At 43.7% G+C, this 21,718-nt stretch overlaps 1 protein-coding gene across 8 annotated transcripts in view; it reads left to right on the top strand.

Moving 5' to 3' along the window:
• The window catches only part of LOC120504263 (LIM domain containing preferred translocation partner in lipoma), a 336,133-nt gene that overhangs the window by 163,265 nt on the left and 151,150 nt on the right, over positions 1 to 21,718 (top strand). For all 8 annotated transcript variants that reach the window (XM_039713605.1, XM_039713608.1, XM_039713606.1 and 5 more), the window contains one exon: positions 6,473 to 6,595. In XM_039713605.1, coding sequence (XP_039569539.1) covers positions 6,473 to 6,595 — 123 coding nt within the window. The remainder of the gene's footprint in view (positions 1 to 6,472; positions 6,596 to 21,718) is intronic.

Below are 21,718 nucleotides of genomic sequence, written 5' to 3' on the forward strand. Positions count from 1 at the left end.
TGCTTTCTTGTTATCTGCTTTATCTGTATTTTTTCTTTTTAAAAATGTTTTTACTATTTGTCCTTTTCATAAGCTTCTTACACCACAGTGAGTTTTTTAATCAGTCGTTAAGGTTTTGCAAGGTGTCTCCTAGCAATGCTTAGCAAATAACTTTCCTTCATCTGCTTGTTTGTTTGCCCCAGCTGAAAGCCCGTGCAGTTCTTTACCACACCTTGTTGCTTCAGAAGGGAGTTCAGTCTGGGTACCCTGTACTATTTGTGTTTTCCATGACTGGAGAAATTCACTGTGGGACTGTGGCTACCCCAGACTAATTGTTGTAGGTGTGGCTGAGCACAGCCAGTGTGCCTTCTGCAGCTTGTTGTGGCACAGCTGCTGGTATGAGCTTTGCCAAGGGAAGATATTTGGCACGTTCACTGGCCCTTTTTGGGACTGTATAGGCTGGTGTTTAGTAGGTGAGCACCCCTACCCCGTTCAAGCCCTGTTCCAGGTAGGCCTGACCTGACTCTTTACAGTGGAATTTTCAAAAGTGGCTGGAGTCAAAGAAACATTGCTCAGTTAAATGACAGTGGCATCTAAGAGGCACCAAATGGTGCCTTGGAACAGCCTTCTTTAAACTTTTGAAGTGTTTTCCTTTGGTCCTGCTAATATCCAGCAACACAAACCAGGTAAAACTATTCTGTGCCTGAAAAAATGAAAGAGCAAGGGGAAAAAATAAATCAAAACCTAACTTCCCTTTGGCTTTTATCCTTGATGTCATCAAAAGACTCAAAAGGATATTTCAGGCCTGGCTTCAGCCTGATGGAACAGCAGGGAAGTTCTTTTCTATTAGATCCTTGATACAATCACATCTGGTGAAATCACTGTGGTCACATCTGCTGAAATCTTCCATCATTTCAGATTTGTTTCAAAAGACTCAATCATTCTGTTTTTAAAGGGCACGACTTCTTTTCCAGCCCTCCTTGGTGCCTGGAACAGAGATTAGGCATCAATCAAGCATCTGAGACCCCCCTTGCCCTGGATGCTGCAGTCAGCTCTTGTCTGTCTGTGCATTTGTGGGGGGGCAGCCTCTTGGGACTGTTTGAATTTACATTAGGGAATTTGAAAGAAAATGTTTACACTTGTCTGTAGGCTTAGGGGAAAATAGACACAGCAACTCTTAAGGGTGCTTCATATTCCTGATAGATGCCCTTCAGTATGCATCTTTTTTGCCACTGCAATGTCTTTTGGGGCTTTAGATGGCTTTTGTGACCTTGGAAAGAAGAATGAATAAGAGACGAGGTAGCAGGGGTGTGTGTCTGAAAAGAACCTTGCCTCTGGCAGTGATATTGTTAGAGAAAGTGCAAAGAAAGGAAAAAAAAAGAAAAACTAAACACAAGTCCCAGCCTGAAGTGTATCAAGACTGAATCACTTCCTTTCTTCTTCCTGGTTAACATTTCTCACAGTCTCTTCTTGTCAGTACAGTGGATACTATTGACATCAAACACTTTTCTGTCCCTCACCTGTCCCCAGCTAAAATAGGAAATAAGAACTGCATCCTTCTTGCTCTGTCTGCATCTCTGTCTAAGCCCAGTGCCCAAGGCCATGGAGTAAAAAGAGAGGCTCACTCCTGTTTTATTTGCTCTTCCCACCATCTCAGTGCCTATCCCAGGATTACAACAGCCTGCAGAGCCTGGTGGAAGCAGGCAGTGGGCACTGAATTTATCATCTCTACCACTAAGTCATCTGTGGCTCACTGGCTTTTACTGGGGGAAATGACAGTAGAGCCTTTCAGGGCAGAAGTCCTTATCTACCATCTACTTGCTCACAACTCCTGATTTGCCTAAATTCCACTTGTTCCTATTATTACCTTTGCCCCAGAAGGCTTTTCTGCTTTTCCCTGTTCTTGGATGTGTAAATGCAAAAAGTGTTGATGTGTTACAGCTCAAAGAGAGCTCCCAAGCACCTCAGGCTAAAACCAATGTACCAGGAGCAGAAGGCACTGTGGGCTCCCAGCTTTGTTTTGAGTCATTAGCTGTGACCTTTCCTAATATCCATGGTGTTCATCTCCAGTCTTTCACTTGTGAGTTAGGAGGTTATCAGTGACCTGTGATAGCACAGTGTGTGAAATGAGCTGATGCTACAAGAAAGGTTGTGTGTTTAGCTGCAACTCTGCTGTCTTGGAGGTGTCTGCACAGATAAACCAGCACTACATTTCCCACGAATGACAGCTCACCTTCCAGGGACACAGTTCAGAGGATGAGCTGGCCACAGCACTCAGGAAACATGCAAATGTGCTAAGCTCAGCCTCTGTTAGACAAGATTTTTGATGTGGATGGAGAGATGGTGGATATTGAAGCTGGAAAATTGTGCTGTGCAAAGTCAAATATCCAAAGTATTCAGGAGTTTGGCCATTGCCTTGTGTTGGTAGAAAATACACTCTGGGGCTCAGGAGTTACTTGTACCTGCCACCCATGTCAGCAGGTCACTGCTGCAAAGCCACACTCCATGTTTCCCTGACACAGCAACACCACCTGGCACCAGAAATTGGGCTGAGAGGCCAACCTGGCAGCCCACCTTGCCTCTCTCATCTCAGGGGCTAATGCCTAGCCTGAGCTACAGCCCAGGCAGAAAACGGCATGGAGAGAGGGGAAAACAGAATAAAAGAGAGATGGCTGGGCCTCGGTAGGGAAAGGAATTTGGAGCAGGAGCTAGGAAGGACATCTGGGAGCCAGATTCTTCTCTTTGAGCCCACTGCAAGGAGCTGGTTTGGTTAAACGAGAGGCATTCTTGTTCTTCTGCTGAAAGCTGCAAAATACGATAAGAGTAGGTGATCTAGGGTTGTAGGAAGAGGTGACATCTAGGGAAATCATTGTGCTTCTCATGTCTTTTAGCTTGGTGAATAGTCTTACAACCCTTTTAGCACAGTGAGGCAAAATTTGAGACCCTGTGTTGACCTCTGCGCTTATGTTATGTAATGAATGTTCCTTGGAGTGGTGTGGGGATCTGTGCCACTGACTGCTGTTGGGTTGTGGGCTTAGCAAAAGTAACGTGAATTTTCATCAGAGCAGAGTGAGTTGATGGGGCTCAGGAGTGGATTAGCATCAGAGCTGCTTTGAGCTGCACACCAGGAATTCAGGGGCAGACAAACAGGCCAAGCAGTGAAGCTCTCTGCTGTTTTTCTCTCTTTTGACTCACAGCAGAGGCTGAGCCAGGGGATAGGAGTGTAGGCGTTGCAGAAGTTCACGTGAGTGGATAGTCTCTGGCATGAGTAATTTGTTGGACTGGGTTGGCTTACGTTTGCTTTTTGTCGAACTCACGTTGGCTGAGCCAAAGATAGCATCCTTTTTCTTTTTAAACCCATTTTTCCATATTCCGCTGGCTGGAAGAGGGGGCGCAAAAGCGACATGTCTGCAACAATGCCATAAATCCAGACAGAAATAGAATTAGCAGTTCCCTCTGGTTCCGGTGTTTGTATCTGCGGGGCTCTGAGCTTAACCAGCCCGGGCTCCTCGGAGCAGAGCCGCGTCTGTGCGAACCTGTTGTGCCTTGGGACCTGGCGCTCGGGTTTTGTTCCAGAACAATATCATAAAACTTTTATAGTAACGTCATGACAAAGAGCATGGGAAGAGGAATAGCTTAACCCTCTCTTGCTGAAGTTGGTGTTGCAAGTGCTCCAGTTTGCCCACGCAGCGAGTCCTTCGGTTGAATATTGAGCCCTGTAGGGAGAGGGAAAATTCAAGGTTTGTGGGGATGGGGAAGAAAAAGTAACCAGAAACCTGTCTTTGTGAGGATTACCATTTCTTAAATACCTTTAAAGTCCATTTCTGCCCCAGTAGGCCCTGGCATACATCGGTAGTGTCATTTGTTGGCACTGTTGCACTGCATTACGTTCCTGCATTTTAGAGCTGGGCTCTTAATCTATGTTGATTATGCTTTAATTGAATAGATAAATCAGAGCCCAGAATCAATAGAGATGCTTCTATGCTGTTTTATTTTATTTTTCTAGGTTTCCTAAGGACATTTAACTTTTACAACCTTATAACTTGTTCTGCAGCATTTGCTAGTCAGCTATTGCATAATTGTTCTGGGGAATGAGAACCTGGGAATAATATGGCCCAGAAATGCTAAGAAGCAGAAATTAAATTGGCTGATCTTCTCATCTGCCACCATCCCTTCTCTCCAGGGCCAGGGTACCAAGCAGGTCCTGTGTGGACTGTAGTGTTATTCCTGGGTCTGCCGTTGGCTTGATTTGTCACCTCACGTGTTGAGGCCTTGGATGCCCTTTGCATCTCCCCTCTCCTTTCCAGGCTGACTTCTGGCTGCTTAGCTTTAAAATTCTCTGGAGTGGAGCAATCACAGATTTTCTGTCTGAGAAGCCTGTGGCAGTTACAGGCCAACAACTGGAAGATGAAGAAAAACCAAACAAGAGCCATGAAGTGGAAAAGAAGTTGTACTTCTGCAGATTTAAAAATCCAGGTGCCTGCAGTTAGCCAGGAGTAATGGTCTGGGCTAATTCCTGTGAAAAATATTTCTTTTTTGAACAATGGTTTGGATAGAAGGACTTTGGCTCTATAATGAAAATAGGCAAGAGGAGTCAAGTTTGTAAGTATTTTCTAACCTGACTCTCAGCCTTTTAAATGGTGTATTCTTGCATAAACCACACTGGAGCTTCCATTTTCTTATTAGTCAAGCCAAATACATTGTAATCCAATAAGATTTAATAATCATTAGGTACTAATGGATGCCTCAGCACGTATGTTTGGCAGATCAGAGGCTGCCTACTTTGCATAGCCTATCTCTCTTTGACCAACTTGCCATTTATGTGTCAGATTGATGACGAGGGAGTTCTTTAAAACAGGTAATGATTGACTGCTCCTAAAATGAAATTTAAATGAAAACTATCTGGAACAGCCAGTGAGCCAAAGGAAAAGGCAAATTTCTGGCTTGGAAAATTGAAGTAACTTGGTGAGAGTGAAGGCAAACAGAGCTGGATTGTCTGCTGGTATGGTCTGAACAGCTTTTGCAGTTGAAATTAGGTGACTTGTTAGGTAATTCTTTAGTATTTTTATTATTGACATTGTCAAGCTCTGAATGAACTCTTCTGCACCAAACTCTGTAGTAGCATGTACACAGAGAGACTCTGTCCTGTCCAGGGGATTTGCAGATAAGTAAGACATGGAAGAATAGAGGACAAATAACTCAGGTTGAGAAAATAGTTTCAGTGTAATAGTTCACTTGGCTCAAGAACTTTGGTTTCTGTGCATGCCCTGGTGGTGGCCTAGCTCAGTGGGGCTAGCCCCTAGCAGCTACTTTGTCCATGGCATGGATCCTCAACTGGTTTTCTTAAATTTCCCATTCCTAGTAGAGCTGCCTAGTTCCCAAAGCACTGAAAACATTGAGGAGGATGTTTCCTAGCCTTTACCTACTTTGTGTCCTGTTGAGAGGTCCTGCTGTTGGGTTGGGCTGTACAGAACAAAGATCCTTCCTAGAGGTGTTGGACTAGGTTGATTTATCAAAAACAAAGCATGTGAATGAGTCCTCTTTAAAAATGCTTATTCTAGCAGGGATTGCAGTACTGCCCTTAAACAGTGGTTTGAAAGTTGCATGCTCTGCTGTGGTACTGAGTTCTGGGTTTTACTTTTTGAGGTGGGTAGTGGTGGTGGTGAAAATTCACATCTCTTGCCTTCCAAGTGAGCGTCCCTACCAGCCTGGATACAAATGGGACTGGGCTGTTTTGAAAGCAGAAAGAAAGCAAAATGTATTGAATTAGGGTCCTTGGCTGCATGTTGGCATTTGCTCTGGGCATGGGCTTTCCTGCATAAAAGCCTTTTCACAAGGACCTTACTTATGTTATTTTGTGACTGCTTGTTGCAAATCACACCCTTCACATTCAATCTGCTAGAAATGGATTGAACTTTTTCACTCCTCTTGAAGGAGCTCATTTTTCAGATGAAATTTGTGAAGAAGTGTTGAATCAGACAGGTACACCTACCAAGAATTGATTTAAAATAAGAATAGGTGCACGTGGATAGTCACTGGCTACTTTGGTTTGTAGCTCTGTTCTGTTTGTGTTTTGCCTGAGATGAGAACATGGCAGAAGAGATGCTCTTGGGATCCAGGTGCTCCAAGCCTGTCCCCAGCTTTGTCTTTCCAGACAGGTATCCTTCTATAACACATCTTCTCCATCTCGCGGTGTGGGGATTGTCTTGCCTCTTCAGCTTCGCAGCAGATTGCTGAATTGCTAATCCTCCAAGTCAGTTTTACACAATGGGACCCTTGTGGCAAATATGTGAAGAAAAGCCCCAAAGCAGCATAAATTCCTGTGAGATGGAGACTTGCTGTTAGTTCTGGAGGGAGCTACAGGATTTCAGCATGTTTGTCCCTGCAACCCAAGAGTTATTGCTGGGCATGGGTGCAGCTCCGTGAGGACAGTAAGAAACCATGTGCCAGGCCAAGTGGTTTGAATAACTGGAACTTTTCTTTCTTCTTTAAGGTGAATCCTGGTGGCAAGACACTTGAGGAGAGGCGGTGCAGTTTAGATGCAGAAATTGACTCCCTGACCAGCATCCTGGCCGACCTAGAGAGCAGCTCTCCATACAAACCTCGGACTCAACAGGTTAGTTGCACATTGCGTAAACACAGAGTGGGAAAGGGGCCAGCATCGACTTCTGGAGTCAATTTGCTAAGTGCTTGGTATTTGTTGTGAGAAGGCCAGCCAGTTCCTCCTGATAGCATCCAGATGTGGCTGTCAATGGGGAGAAGGGCGCAGCTGCTCTGAGGGGGCACCGGCTCAAAAGCTGCCGCACCTCTGAGCAAAGGGCCTCTGATCCCGATTGTCAGATTGCCACAGAGATTGTTAGAAAAATACTTGCAAAAAATGGCATTTCATTTGCCTCAACTCTCAACCAACAATGACTCATGAATTGAAACCTTCTCAGTTCACAAGGACTTTTGTGCTTCTATTTTCTTGTTGTTTTTCTGTTCTGTTAACTTTTGTCTGTCGCGCTGCCAGAAGGATCCAGATAATCCCCATCTCATGAAGTGGCTTGGATCTGAACTCAGCTGTCAGGGTGGCTGTAGCCCAGCAAGGCAGACTGGAATTCGCACTTCTCTGCTGTGTCTAGACGAGGACTGCAGGGGTGACAGTGACTTGGCTAATTTTTGTCACTCATCTAGGTAGTGCTTGAGTGGAGCTATTTAAGTTCTGGTGAGATGTCATCTATTTATCAGAGGAAGTGGTGACACCCCAGTGGCACTTTTAAAAGGGCAATTCTTGAGATCTCATAAAATCATCCTAGATATGTTTGTGCCTTGTCTTTCCTTTCTAGTCTCATGACTGGTCTCATTCCTTACATATGTGTGGGTCTGTAGGGTGTATATAGCTAGACACATGCTGTATTTCTCTTAGTAAAGCCCCAAAAGTCAAAAGTATCAAAAGGATAGGTCAGTGAGGGGTGCACACTCACTATCCATACAAGTCTTCTCTTTGCTTTGTTTTTTTTTGGTTGTTTTTATTGCTCCATTTCTTTTAAGTAAGTGAGAAGTGATACCTTTGGAACAGAACTAAAGTAGTGATCGGAGCCTCTTTAGATGTGCTCTTCTTCAAATCTGCAAATGGAGCAAAAGCAGAGCAAAATCAGATTTGTGCTCTTTTGAAAGTGTCCACCCTGCACACAGAGGCTCTGGGTTTCCATCCTTTCTGCAGGGACCTCCCTATAAACTCGGCTTTAATTTTAGTGGCATGTGCATAGTTATTGCATAAACTTACAGACTCATCCTTGAAAAATAGTCTAATTTGCGTTAGGCAGTCAAAAAGCCCAACATTGTAAACCAGATACAATTCAGCCCTTTTCCCAGTGGGTTTTTGTTGCAATAAATGAGATGAGTTCTGCTGAGGCACTGTGGTGAATAACCCATGTTCCTTTTGTTTGCATGGGCCAAACACACACCAGTGCACACTGTTACTGGGGAATGCTTTACAGACTCAAAACGCTGCTAGAGTTGGGTGAGAGAGATTTGTGCTCCCCGTTTTCCTCAGCAATGCCCCCTGTCAGCTCTGACATCTTTGTGGGGACATGTAACTTCTCTACCCATTTCACGAAGCATCTACAGTTTGCTGACAGTGCTCCTGTTTCCTGATGCTTCCTCCTTTGGGATCTGGAGTTCTGTGAATAGGTTGTTTTTTCACTTTTATTTTACACCTTTACCATTAAAAGAAAAAAAAAATTAAAAATCACTGTGTCCAATCACAGTGTCCAAATGTAAACTTCTACAGGTGTATTTGAGTTTCTGGAGGATTTGAAGTCATAGCCCAAGTTTGGGACTTGATCTGACTTTGGGAGTTCATCACCCTCCAAGATGATGTGCTCATTCCCGTTCATGCACATGCTTGTTCCTATGGCTTTCTACCACAGCTTGGGTGGGGGCTCTGCAGAGTTGTCCCCTGAACCCAGGAGCACCTGGATGGTGAGGCTCCCAGGTGCACTACGCACTGTGTGGCCTGGTGGGCAGAAGAAGCTGAACTCCATCTCTGGGATCAAATCCCAACTTGATTTGTTCAGTCTATCTGACTTCTCAGCATCTCTTGGTTAATGTAATGGTGTCCTGTGAAAAGTACTGCTGCAGCAGCTTCTAACTAGAGCTGTTAGAGAAAGAAAATGCCAGAGTTGGATGTCTGATCTGCTGTAATTAAAGAGTACTCAGACAAGTCCTTGAAAGGTGGAACTAGAACGTAAAGCTTTGATATTTTCCTTTGTTTGATCTGTACTAAGTATTAAAACTGGTGAGTCATTTGATGGTCTTATAGTAGGATAATAGATTAGGCTGCAAATTGTAAGGTACTTACTCAGAACATCAGCACATTTATTGGATTACATCTTAGCTGACCTTCCCAAATTTATCAGGATAATGGCTGCAGATAGGAAAAAAGAGCTACGACTTGTTTTCAGAGAAGACGTTTCAGTTGTGCTTATGTGGTTAAAGCATTATAATAATTTTATAGGAATGCCTTGCCCTTGGGGATACTCCTGTTCTGGAATAAGAGAAATTTTATTGTTACATTTCTTTTTCATACTATCTTCAGGACAGTTTTAAAGCAACGTAAGATAAATTGTAACATAGTCCTCTCTCGCTGGAGTAGGAGTGATAGCAGGGTAATGACAAGCAGTTTATTTAACATACACTGCCCATTGGCATGAATTCACACACAGGGAAGCTCTTTTGATCCTTGGTACGAGCTCAAGATTGCAGACACACACTGCACCAGGGGTGCCTCTGACACAGAGGGATGTCATGTTTCTCAGGAAGGGTGGGCCAGCATCAACCCCAGACACCGTCCCTTGGCCCTTGCTGTTGAGGACATGGGTGAGTGTGAATCTCTGCACCATCCCTGCATGGCTTACCTGGTAACATTTTTTGTGTGGTGGGCAGGTGACAAGGACACTGCCATGACCTGAAACTGGCCACCATTAAAATAAGGCAGGGAGAGAGTTTGGACGCCTGTGGTCAGCAGTGCCCTCCTGGTACTTCGTGGTCCTGCCTAATTCTAGGCAGCTGGGTGAGAAAGCAAAGGTGACCTGGGCTGAGTCCATGTCTTGCAAGCAAAAGTCTCTCTGACTGAATCATAGAAACAGTCAGAAGTGATTAAATGCAAGTTTTTTTCCTTTCAAAATTGCACGTACCTAAAGGCACAGAAAATTACAAGACTAAATCATCATCTTTAGCCTCAACAGAGCAGCATCTAAGGATGTTTTCTGCCATGTGAGGTAGTGTAGGAGAGATTGTATTTAAAGAATTCAGCTAGAACTGAAATTTTAGAAAGGATCTGCATGACCTTCACCAGCATGACCAGTTCTAGCCCTCTGGTACAGTAAATTGAAATGGACAAGATGACCAAGATGATCTCACAATTGCCATGACTGCAGTGGCATATGAGGTTTAACTTGCCTTGGGTGTTGTTGGAAGAGCTGCAGATGTACTATGAAAAAAATCTAATTAATTTTTCCTCTCGTTTGGTGCAGTTTGGAAGTACTAGTGTGATGAGTAAAGTACAGAGCTCCTCTTATGTAGCTGCAGTGTGCTTCTGTGTACATATCACACCTTCTAAATTGCAGTAACTCATTGGAAAGTTCAGAGGCAGAGAACCCACTGCATCTTTCATTAGTTAAAGGAGGCATTAGTAAAAGACAAGATATTAGGTGCTTCATTTCCGTGGATGGGAGTAGGGGCAAGTCATAAATTGTGTGTACCCCCTAAGTAGAGGCCTAGTGAATGCTGTAGTCATCTGACTCCTTTATTAAAGGGTATTTTCCCTAGTTTTTACCTTTCTGCTTAAATCCTTGCATAAGAAATCAGTACAGCAAGGCCTTAACAAAAAACAAAAAACAAACAAACAAAAAAAAACAACAAACAAACAAAAAAAACTGAAAAAACCAAACACACACCCCAAACCAAACATGCCAAATTTCAGCCTATAAAACAAATGTTTGTATTTTTTTCAAAACCAAGAAAACTTTGTGACTCTGGAGAAAGGGCTTCCAGCAGAGACTGTGAAAATGAAATACTGGAAATAGCAGCACACGTAAGCTCAGGATTCTTTGTTCCTGCTGTGAATTATGTATTGAATGATGATTGCTTTGTCTGGAATTGGACACCTACCTTCTGAAACTCTTGAGTTGTATCCTGAATTTCCAACAGAATATCTGTTTGACAAAATAACACTTTGCGGGAGGTGTACCAGGTAATAAGATGTACCTGATCTGATGGTATTTAAGGTTTTTCTAAAAGCAAATGCTCTGTGGCCAATATTTGTGAAGTATTTAAATAGCAAAAAAATCTTGTTTGACCATGCACCATGGCCAAGATGAAATCTGCTTGTGTACAGCTCTCAGAGGCAGCTTGCTCCAGAGGGAACTGGGCTGGCACTCTGGAGACCTGCATCATTCCCAGCAACCACTGCTGTGCTAAATGACCTTGCATGTAGTGTTTCCCCTCTCCTTCCTCTCAAAATCTCTTCTGTCCTTGTAGCTTGGCAACCTCTTCAACGTGATTTGCCTCTTACTCCCCATGTGTGTGGCATGTAGCAATGTGGAACCTTGGTCTGGGTTGAAGGCCTTTGGGTGATGTGGTTGTGCAAACAGGTGGGGAACATGTAGGCTGAGTTAGGCAAGATTTCTAAGGATTCATGCCTGTGTTCCTGCCTCTGTGTCATTGCCCCCAGCACTAGACACCAGTCACTGTCCAACACTTTAAGCCAAAGTGAGCACTGTTTTGAAGGAAAAGAGGCTCATTCTCAATATGAGCTACAGAACAATAAAAACGTGAAGAAAATTAAATTTAAAAAATCAGTGGTACATTTTCAATAAGTTTCAAGCATACTGGGAAATAATGTCTTTTAATGACTAGAATTTAAAAGGGATTTAAATATTTGACAGTGCTGGTGGTTATCCTGTCACTTCTTTTGATAACCATTTGGGGATAGTAAAAGCAGAGAAAAGGCAATGGACATATTTTCTTGCAGAAACCAGGATTGAACAGTTTCAGCTGTTGGCAAATCAAGGCAAAATGTTGAAGTGTTGCTAAGGGCTCCTAGGAGGTCTCTTGCCTGTGAATTTTTAATTGTAGTTCCTCACTTACAGCTGTGTCAGGAATGCACAGATGAGAGTTCAGGTGTTTTATCTTAGTTTATGCAGAGCTGTGTCTCCAACCATGATTAAAGCTGCCAACCCAGCAAGGGAAGGCACATTCTCCCAGCTTTGAGAAAGATCATTATGATTGCTCTTGGTTTGGGCTGTGAGGCTCTGTGAAAAACAGATCCCTGAATCTCAACTCAAAACAGTCTGTTTTGAGTCTGCAAATTTGCTAGTCCGGTCTCAGAGCTGGTTTCATTGTTCCTGGTACTTGCCTGAGCCTGGCTGCTTGGGTTGGTTTGCACCAAAAGGATTTTGGAAGTGCAGTCCACAGGCTATGTTACAGAACTGCAGTTGTTGTCAGGAATGTATTTATTTCTTTTTAAGAAAGAAAATTTAGGTGTACAAGCAGATTGAGATTGATTTGGTGGGTTCAGAATGAATTCCTCCCTCCTGTTGCATTTATGTGACAGAAAGTTTTATGGTTCCTCAGTTGTGCGACTCAGGGGGATATGGCTTTTTCAGATGTTCAATTTGGGCTGAAATTGATGGCTTAGCTTCTGCCATCTTCACATGTGATATTTGAGGTAAATAAAAGTTTCCTGGCCTCGTTCTGCTGGTCTGAGCACATCTAACTGGTGGGCATCTACACACATTTGCCAAAGAGTCTTCAGCAGCACAGCATGGTAGCCAAGCAGTGCTTTCCCAGTTGCAAAGGGCTTTTTGTATTGGTTCTCTTGAGGTCTGTGCATTTTGGGCTTTGTAGGCATTTGAATCTCTTTGTTGTAGGACAAAGGGGTTCATTGGAAGTAAGCTCATCTGCTGAAACTGAGAAGCATCCACTGTCCATCCTGAAGGGTTGATGACCTTTTAGTAGGACCATCCTAGCTACTCCAGAGCTTTTGTGCTGCACACTGCTTTTCCTAAGGGCTGTGAGTGCTGCTGTTTTGCTGACTTGGATGACAGTGGCTCACAGCAGCGTGCCCAAGCTGGTGTTGAGATGGTGAGCTCCAGCCCTTGTAGCAGCATCAGATGGGCTGTGCAGACTCACTGCAGGGTGCTGACTGTGGCTGTTCTCAGTGGGCTGTGACATTTCTGCCATAGTCATGGACATCGGGAGTTGCATGGGCTGTTCTAAAGATGGAATCACCTCTGAGAGCTGTGCTCACGCTTCTGGCTGCAGCGTACTGGCTTTGTGCTGTCTGGAAAATCTGGGTGGATTACTGAAAGTAGGAAAGGAAGTGTCCCATCTGGAGCAATTTCTGTACGTTCCTCCTTGCACTCAAAACACAAAGCCCCTACATCCAGAAATGCTTCCTGCTGTGGTTCCCCTCTCCAAAGGCAGAGTGACATTCCCACCCCACGTGGATGGCGTTTGAGGTGGTCCCTGGGTTGGAGCTTTCTGGGAGAACCACTGTGGGTGCGCTGGCTGTGAGCAGCACATCTGTCCTGCCATCCCTGACATGCCTGCAGGCAGGAGCGTGCACAGGACGGGGATGCTCAGCCATGAATGTGTGAGTTGGGAGGCATAGCCAAGAGATGATTTAATGTGTGTTTGGATTTGGTCTTTCTCTATAAGAAGAGAAACCTTCCTGCAGTCATCAGCTCCAGCCAGAGCGTGCGGCAACTGATGCTGCTCTGATTAGCAGATGCCTGAATCGGTTGCATCTGCTGGTATGTATTAAACCTTAATCCTTTTGATAAGAGCATGTCCGTGAAGATTTTTAAAGAAAGTTTTCTGAGATCCCGGATTATCAGCCTGTCACAGATGAACAGGATAAGAGTGACCTTTGCAGGGTATTATTTCTTCCTCTTGTACTATCATCAGAGTGAAAATAAATCAGCACTACTCCTGCTGTTTCTTTTTCTGATAAATTACCAAGTTCACAGAAATATCAGTGAGGTTTTCTTTTCCATTTTTCCCTTTCTCTTTTTCTGCATCCATTTTGGTTTTCTGCTTACGTGTTTGGCTAAAGCTTTAGATGACGACTAGTGTTGGATGTATTGGACTTTAAAATCTGTGCAGGCATCTCAAATTTGTATATGGCTAAAGATAAACATTTACTTTGGGAACAGTGATAAAAAGCAAATAGTACTGCATAATTTGGTCTCTTTCTCATTCTGTATTTGTCATTGTTTTTCTGTGAGTGGTTGAAAGGAGGGTTCTTATTCTCTACAGCTTTTCAAGGCCTTCTACCTATTGTTATGTTTTGTTTTCTATCTTTTTCCCCACAATGGGACTGAGCTGCTGTAAGCCATCATCTCAGGAAGCCTGTCATCATTTCCCCATCCTTGCTTTTTGGCACTGGGTGTAGTTTGGCACTCTCCTCAAAGGGCTGCGGCGCACTTCACGAGCTGTCTGTGTGTCCAGCCAGCAAAGAGCAGCTGCCTCTGGGGCAGGAACCTGTGTTTTGTTGGGACACAGCCTCTGCTTGTGTTCTTGCATGGGTCGATGCATCTGAGTGCTTCAGCGGCATCAGATTCACCACCATGACAGCAGCCCTGTGAAATGGGGAAGTACTGGCTGTCTCATGGGCAGGGGAGGAACCCAGGCACTAGGAGATCAGATGACTTGGTTTGTCCCTGAGTCACCAGAGGAGCTGAGACCACACCATGGGCACCCTGTCATGGATTTATCTTCATCTCATACCCCATTGGGATGGATGGGCAGAGTGTGTGTGAGAACACCCTGTCAGAAAGATTTAAAGAGGTCTCAGGTGTGGGGTCCATTTCCCCATGTGTGGCAGCCACTCTTCTGCCCAGTGCCTGCCAAGGAAATAACTGGAGCATTTTGGAATGAATGCACAGTTGATTAATTCTTCCTGCTCAGCACCTATTGGTGTCCAGCAGTTGGCTGCTCCCCACATATGGTTTGATTTCTGTGACCATTTTAAGTGGGTCTGTGGGAGGAGTGTGAAGAGCTCTGTGTCTGGGGAGGAGGGATCCCTCAGATCCCTGTCCTGGGGAGCTGCAGGGTGTGCAGTGGGGCCACCCTGGCTGTCCTTGCTTGGCCCATGAGGTGGCCCCACTGCACACGTGCACAGTGAGCTCCAAGCCTGCTGCGTGTCCTGCAGGCAACTTGAACTTTTGCTCTTCCAGACTGTGCTGTAACCAGGATCTCTGACCTGGAACATGGATTGTTTGGCTGACACACACAGACAAATGCCAAGGCTAATACTAGGGGGAGAAGGGAAGTGGAGGGGCAGTCAGGAGAGGTAACAGATGAGAACAGGAAGGGTCAGAGTCCGCTCAAGATGCAAGACACAAGTCCATAGGAAATCAGGCTTCCTTTGCTCTGCTCTCTATGGTTTCTGTTCCTTTTGTGTTGTGTTTTTCTCTTCTGTGCACAGGAGGAACCAGCTGCGTTTCCCTCCCTGCTAGGGAAAGGAAATAGTTCAGTGCCAAGGGAACAGCACAGCAACTTGTAGAAACACCTGCATGGCAATACATCACTGGGGACTTTGCTCCCACTGTGGACCCTGCTGGGCGTATTCCCCAGGCCATTTCCACCAAAATGGGAGTAATGACTGTGCTTCGTGCATCACGCTCACAGCAAGGAGGGCATTACCTTGGTGTGCCTTCAGATTGCTTGGAATCTATCCAGAGACCATGGCAGGGCAGGTATAGATCCTGTTGATGGGAGTTGCTGTGGAATTGTTCTCTTTAGTAGAGGAAGGCAGCTGCCTTCTGCAGTGGTAGTTTCTAAATATAGTTTGAGAGGTGGAGGCTTAAATACACTGGGAAGCCCTGGCGTTTAAAGCATGGCCTTTGTGAGTTGTCCTTGTTACTTACTGCAGCATGTTTGCACAAGTGCTTGCAACTTTCCTTGTGTTCATCCTTGTGGTGCCCTGGGGTGGGAGAAGTTTGGTTCTTTTATTCTGCAGATGGAGAGCTGAGGCACAGAGAGAACTTGCAGCTCATTGTAAAACAGGACTTTGGACAGATATCAGTGGCATCTGGGGTAGTGTTGTCACTCACTGTTGTCCATCCTGTCCATCCGTGGTCTGTTTTTCCAAGGGTCTGCCCTGCAGGGAGGGAGGACCTCTCCCTGGAGCCCTTGCTGGCTGTTCCAAAGGCATATTAGGTGTACTCACAGCCTCGTTTCAGGTAGGGTCACCTGTAAGGACCTAGAGCTCCACGGAGACCTGTAGTTTCTACATCAGACTCTGCTACCAGTGTGTTAAAAACCTGATGCATTTGTAGCCTAAATATATCTCAAGATTGTTCCAAAATGTTCTAGTTCAAAACCTAGTTCATTAAAATAAGAGGCAGAGCATCTGTGAATGGTTTGAGAAGCAGTGTCTATATTTTCTCTTACTGATTGCCTGTGGCCTTCTTGTCTGGAACTTTTTGAGAGATGACTGTGATGCTGAAATGCATTGTCTCTTTCTGTATATTAAAGCTGCCTAGGCTAAAAAAAACCCCAACCCACATCTAGCCTGTATCTGAAAGCCATGAATTGATAGATCCTTGCTCTAGCTCTTCAAGTAACTGTGAATTACTCCAGGCTGTTACAGTTTCATTGTAGGGAAGTTCTTTCCTTGACTCAGACTTCTTTGCATCACAGTAAAATGCAATTAGGTGACGTACTTATTGTGGCTTGGAAGCACTTAGAATTCTCTCAGCCTTATGTTGTCAACTTTTGCTCAATAGCAGACTTGTGGACTGTGTCACTGTGCCTGTGTTAGCATATATTATCACCATATGGTGTTTCAGTAGTGAATAGGAAACTTCTATGAGTATGTAAAAGAGGATGAAATGAAAAAAAAATATTATAGTAAGATAAAGCTAACATGCTGCTTCACTGCTGAAAGTGAGCACTCTAAGTGACTGCTGTTTCTATGGGAAATCAATAATGTGTTGGTCCAACGGGTATTACTGTCTTCCCCCACAGATTTAAAAAAGAAAACTAAACAAAAAAAGGACCTGGCCAGAAAAAGGAGATTTTGAAGCAGCTATAAATACTTCTGCCAATGTTTGCAGTCTGATACTGATTCCTCCCTGCCCAAACAAAATATTTTGAGAGTTACGATGAATTCTTCACTTGGGAGGAAGCAGTTTTGTGTGCATGAGTACAGTAAGAGCAAGGGCAGGTTGTGCCGTTTGCATGGCATTATGAGCCTCACAGGCAGCACTGTTGCAATCGTCTCACCTGATTGCCAGCATAAGCCAGGTCAGAGACTTTGCTGTCTTGCCATGAGTAGCAGTGTTGTTTCTCTCTGGGTTGACAAGGGGCTGAGTACATTACCCCCTCTGGAATGATTTGTAAGGCGTCGATGAGAGCCCATTCCTGTCCCAGGCAGTTCAGAACCATGAAGAATTGCCATCTTGTGTATCAGCAATCACTTCAGTCATCCTGGGGTCTCAGGCAATTTTGATGCTGTCTTCCCAAACCATTAACTTGTGATCCAAGGAGAATTCAAGAAAGATGGGAGGCACAGTTCTCTTTCCATCCAGCAGAAAGCCAGGATGCACATGCAGCTTCAAGCTGTGATTATCAAGAGGGGAAGAGAAGATGTTGGGGTTAGTTACTGTGCTGGTTTGCAGAAAGATCTGCTCTGCATTACATGGAATATCTATGTGGCTAAGGTCCTTTTACAATCCTAAAAAGTGGTAGAAAAACAGTTGTTCAGCTGGATTTTTTTGAGTACTGTGTAGCTCAGCAGAGAGATAGTACAGATATTGTTTTGAATTATATTTAATCTTTTTCTGGAAAGATTTTGACTGGAATGTGCATCAGCAGCTCGTGTCCAAAGTGCAAGACAAGGGATCTGGCTGTGGAAAAGGGTTACCACAAAGATCACGGTGTTTTATGAGGCCCCAGTGACAGCTGCTACCGTGCTCGAGGCAGCACTCGCTGCTTCCTGAGAAAAGCTGTGGAGATACCACGCAGAGGATGAATTGTTAAGTGGTTCTTTTGGGTAAATGTAGATTAGGTTTTGGAGATATGTAGAAGAGCCAGAGCCAGCACCCCAGAGCAGGACTGTTTAATACTGGAAATCATCAGACTTTCTGGCAAGACTTGCCTTTGACAAGACTTGGCTTTGACTTTGTTGAGTAATGTGGTCATTTCTAACTAATGGCAATAAAACTTTAGGGAACACCTGCTGTTTGGATATTGAACATATGTGTGCGTGCTCATGTAAAATCACAAATGCAGGCAGGTCTAGAAAATACAATTTGTATTTGGCATCTTTCCTACAAATCGTATGTTAGAACACCGTAAAGCCTTCCTGTAAATAAAATAATTTCAGAATTGAGCTCATTAATGGAGAGAAGGACATGAGGTAAGGCACAAAGACAAAGAAAGAAAAAGGTGGCTTTTGTTTTGTTTTGTGGGCTTTTTTAAGGCAAAGCATCCATTTGATGAACTCAATAATTTGCTGAATGTGCTCAGTGATTTCTCAGGAGGACATATGGACAATCTCAGGAGACTGTCTGCATGATTGGAACTGCATGGAGCCAAAAACAAAATGATGGGCTTATCGCTTAAAAAGTATAAATGGAGGGAACATCTGAGGATCTCTGGCTGTTTTCCTTATGAGGCAGTGTTGGATTATCCCCTATAATCAGTGCTTTCGCCAGCCCAGTTTCCAATAAATTAAATGTAAATATCTCATTGCTTTCTTTGGGTGATTATTCCAGACTGAAATGTATACAGCTGCTAAGAGCTATTTGACTTCAGCATTTCCTTTCTTAATTTAATCTCCTTGTTCTGAGTGACACTTCATATATGTGTCCATGCATATGTCCTCGTACCATATGGACGCATTCCACGTCTACACATACGGAGTGTGAGGAGGTTGAAATTCCCCAGTACAGACAGAGCTGTAATAAAAGGACTGACAGACTGGGTCTGTAATATGCCTGACCTGACAATTAAGCAAACTTATTACCATGTCAGCTTGCCAGATGGATCATCTACTCATGATGTAACGTGTGTTGCTTCTTGAATATATTGGAGTGCAGTTTCCTATTTTATGTTTGTTGAGCTAGAAAGGGAGAGGGAAGAGACAGTTTTATTTGAACTAAACCCACTCATTTCAAGTGTGTTTAATGATAGCAATATGTGACAGATAAAATAAAATCCTAGGCCCTGGTCCATGTTTATTTTAATTTCAAGCAATGGGGAGAGATGGAAGAGATAAAATTACAGGCTAAGAATGTCTCTTGATGTAAAATAGCAGCTCGAGTCCTAAAGGGGCTTTCCTTGCTACACCCTGCAGGGTTCTCAGATACATTTGTCAGAGTTTTGCCAGGTAGGGGTTCGGAGCTTTGGCTATGAGAAAAGTCACATTGGACTGATTGGCATCAGCTTTATAATTGTTTCCTTTTAACTTACTTAAGATAGGCTACACTGAAAGAGTGGGGAGGAAAGCAGTGCTCAGTGAGAAGCATCAGTCACTAACCTGGATTTTCTTTTAACCAAGTCCCACCCTGAACCTGAGAAGGAGGAGGTAAGTTGTCCTCAGTCCTGTGTTGTGTCCCTGAGGCTGCCAGCCCTCTACCTGCTGTTGTGTAACCTTGGCTGAGCCATCTTCTGCCTCTGGGCTGCTCTTCTGTTAAACAGGGAAACCCCCATTTCTCTGCCCACCTGCTCAGTGTGCAGTGTTTGGGTGAATGTCCAGTACCTGGTGCAGTGAGGCTGTGTGGGTGATGTTCTATTTGTGACCTTTAGCATTTGCATCTGAACTGCTGGGGTTTTGTTTTCTCCACTCTTCTGTCACAGCAGCATGGGTGATTTGGATAAAGTGTCCCTCTCCAAGTCTTAGGTGGAGCACAGCCTTGCAAGTTTGTGCAGCTGTTTCACCTTTCTGTGTGGCTAAGTTGGCAGAGTAACAGCACCAAGGTGCTGTTCTCCATTTTTAAGTTGTTCTCTGCCTGAAGAGCTTAACAACTCCCTATGCATCCAAACCAGGTCCTTCATTCTGCACGTGCACCTCTGAGGAGCAGTAAGCCAAGGACTCAAGGAAACATGAAGGTGATCCTCTTGTTCTGCCAAGATGCTTGAACTGTCTTTGCAAGTGGAATGTTGTGCCCAACAGCTGAGAATTTTTCCTGCAGACAAGTGCAGAACAGTAAAAGGGAGACAGTAGAGACTAGTGATCAGAACTGTCACCTCCTTTGGAGATGCACTGTGTGGGATGTACCAGTGCATCCAGCACTGGCTCCATCACTTGCTTTTGACTCCATTAATTGCACTTGTATGCAGAAGACACTGCAATTTCACTGTTGGAAGCCTGTCCTTTGGGGAATTTTTAGTATCTTATTTAACTATAAAGTTTTCTTGAGGGTCTCAAATGCTGTCTGTTGTGAAGACTCAGCTTCATCTTTGACTTGGCTCATTTAGTGAAAGCATTTTGGTATCCTGGACTCAGGTAAATGCTCTTGTTGTAGGATTTGTTGTCTGCAAATGAGCTTGGAGGAAAGTTGAATCTGGAGTATATTCACTCATATCTATCTATCTATCTATCTGTCTGTCTGTCTATCTATCTATCTAATCTGTCTGTCTGTCTATCTGTCTATCTCTGGAGTGTATTCACTCATACATTCACTCATTTGGTCCCAACTCATATTATAGTGTTGGTCAGCTGCTGGTGTTTTTTTAAAGAGAGAACCATCAAAAGTCTGGTTTTTAGAAAAATAACCTGTCTGCATGAGAGACTGGAATTTAAACTTTTGCTTTTCAGTGTCTTTTTCTCATATATCAGGGTATATAGGCCTGAAATTAAGAACCTGACCTTGCCCACTCTGTGTCAGATGAGTGGTCACTCCAGCTCAGTTTTCTTCCCCATTAAAACCAGAGAAAGAAGACAAGAGTGGTGCAAATTCATATCTATACTGCCCCAGAATATTTCCCTTTATCTAAGAATTTGCTGTTCAGAGAACTGGCTTGATTTAAGTTATGTCTTTCTTAATATTCAGTCAGGGATTTTTCCTCCATCAGCTCATCCAGTTGCTTTATGAGCTCATGTAAATCTCTGGAATTTCAAACATCCCATAGCAAAGAAGTTCAGTGGAGGTGGGGCAGACCCACCTTATTCTTGATATTTTCCCCTTGCCTCCCACAAGGGTGCTTTCCTGTTGCTTCTTTCTAGCACTGGAAGTGACAGAACAATCATTCCTCCTGTTTGTACCAGTCTGAGTCTTAGCTGTCTCTTTTCAAGGCTCAGAGCTTGAGATACTTATTTATTTCAGAGGAATGTGAAAAATGTAGGTGCAGTATCTGTTTGTTTCTGATCAGGTATTGCTATCTAACTGCAAACTGGTAAGCTTATATGCAAAAAAAAAAAAATGTGAAAAATGTAGGTGCAGTATCCGTTTGTTTCTGATCAGGTATTGCTATCTAACTGCTAACTGGTAACCTTATATACAAAAAAAAAAAAAATGGGAGTGGCTATTGGACCTGTGTTATTTTATTTTTTATTTGCTATTGACTTACTCTGAAACAATGGCTTAACTGTGGATTTTACTTCTTAGAGGTGAAGTCTGTGATTCAGCTGTGGGATTTTCAAAGTAACTTCCATAGTGTCCTGCTTTTTTTCTGGTTTGTTTTGGTGGTTTTATTTTTGTTTATTGGTTTGGTTTGGTTTTGGTTTTTTCCCCCAGTCATTGCAGGACTAAACAATTTGACTGGATTTTGACCTCTTTGCCAAACTTTTTGTGTGATAATTTCCAAAGACAGTATCCATGGACACTGTGCTTGCAAATACAAAGTGAGAGGAGAGATACAGGATGTCTGATTTGGGAGAGGTCTGATGCAGCCACAGTGCTTTGGAACAAGATGGGATCTGTTGTTCTCCCTTTCCTCACAGATCTCTGACACTTCCCTTTATTTTCAGTAAGATTTTTAATTTTTCTAGCATTAAGTTTTCCATCTGTAAAACAGAGGTGGTAATAATAACATATCCCACATGGCTGTCTGACTTCAGAAAGGATTTTCAAATCTCCAGCTGAAAATTCTTCTGCAAGCACAAAAATATTACAGTTTTGCCAGCTTATGTAAAAAAATGTTTCTTGCTGTGAAAAATCAGTATGTCAAACACTTTTATTTTCTGTAAGGGAATTCAGCATCAAACTCTTCCAAATGTGTTAGGTAATGTTTTGCATTA

Source organism: Passer montanus, unplaced genomic scaffold (genome assembly GCF_014805655.1).
Source record: "Passer montanus isolate IOZ18808 unplaced genomic scaffold, ASM1480565v1 scaffold29, whole genome shotgun sequence".
NCBI lineage: Eukaryota > Metazoa > Chordata > Aves > Passeriformes > Passeridae > Passer > Passer montanus.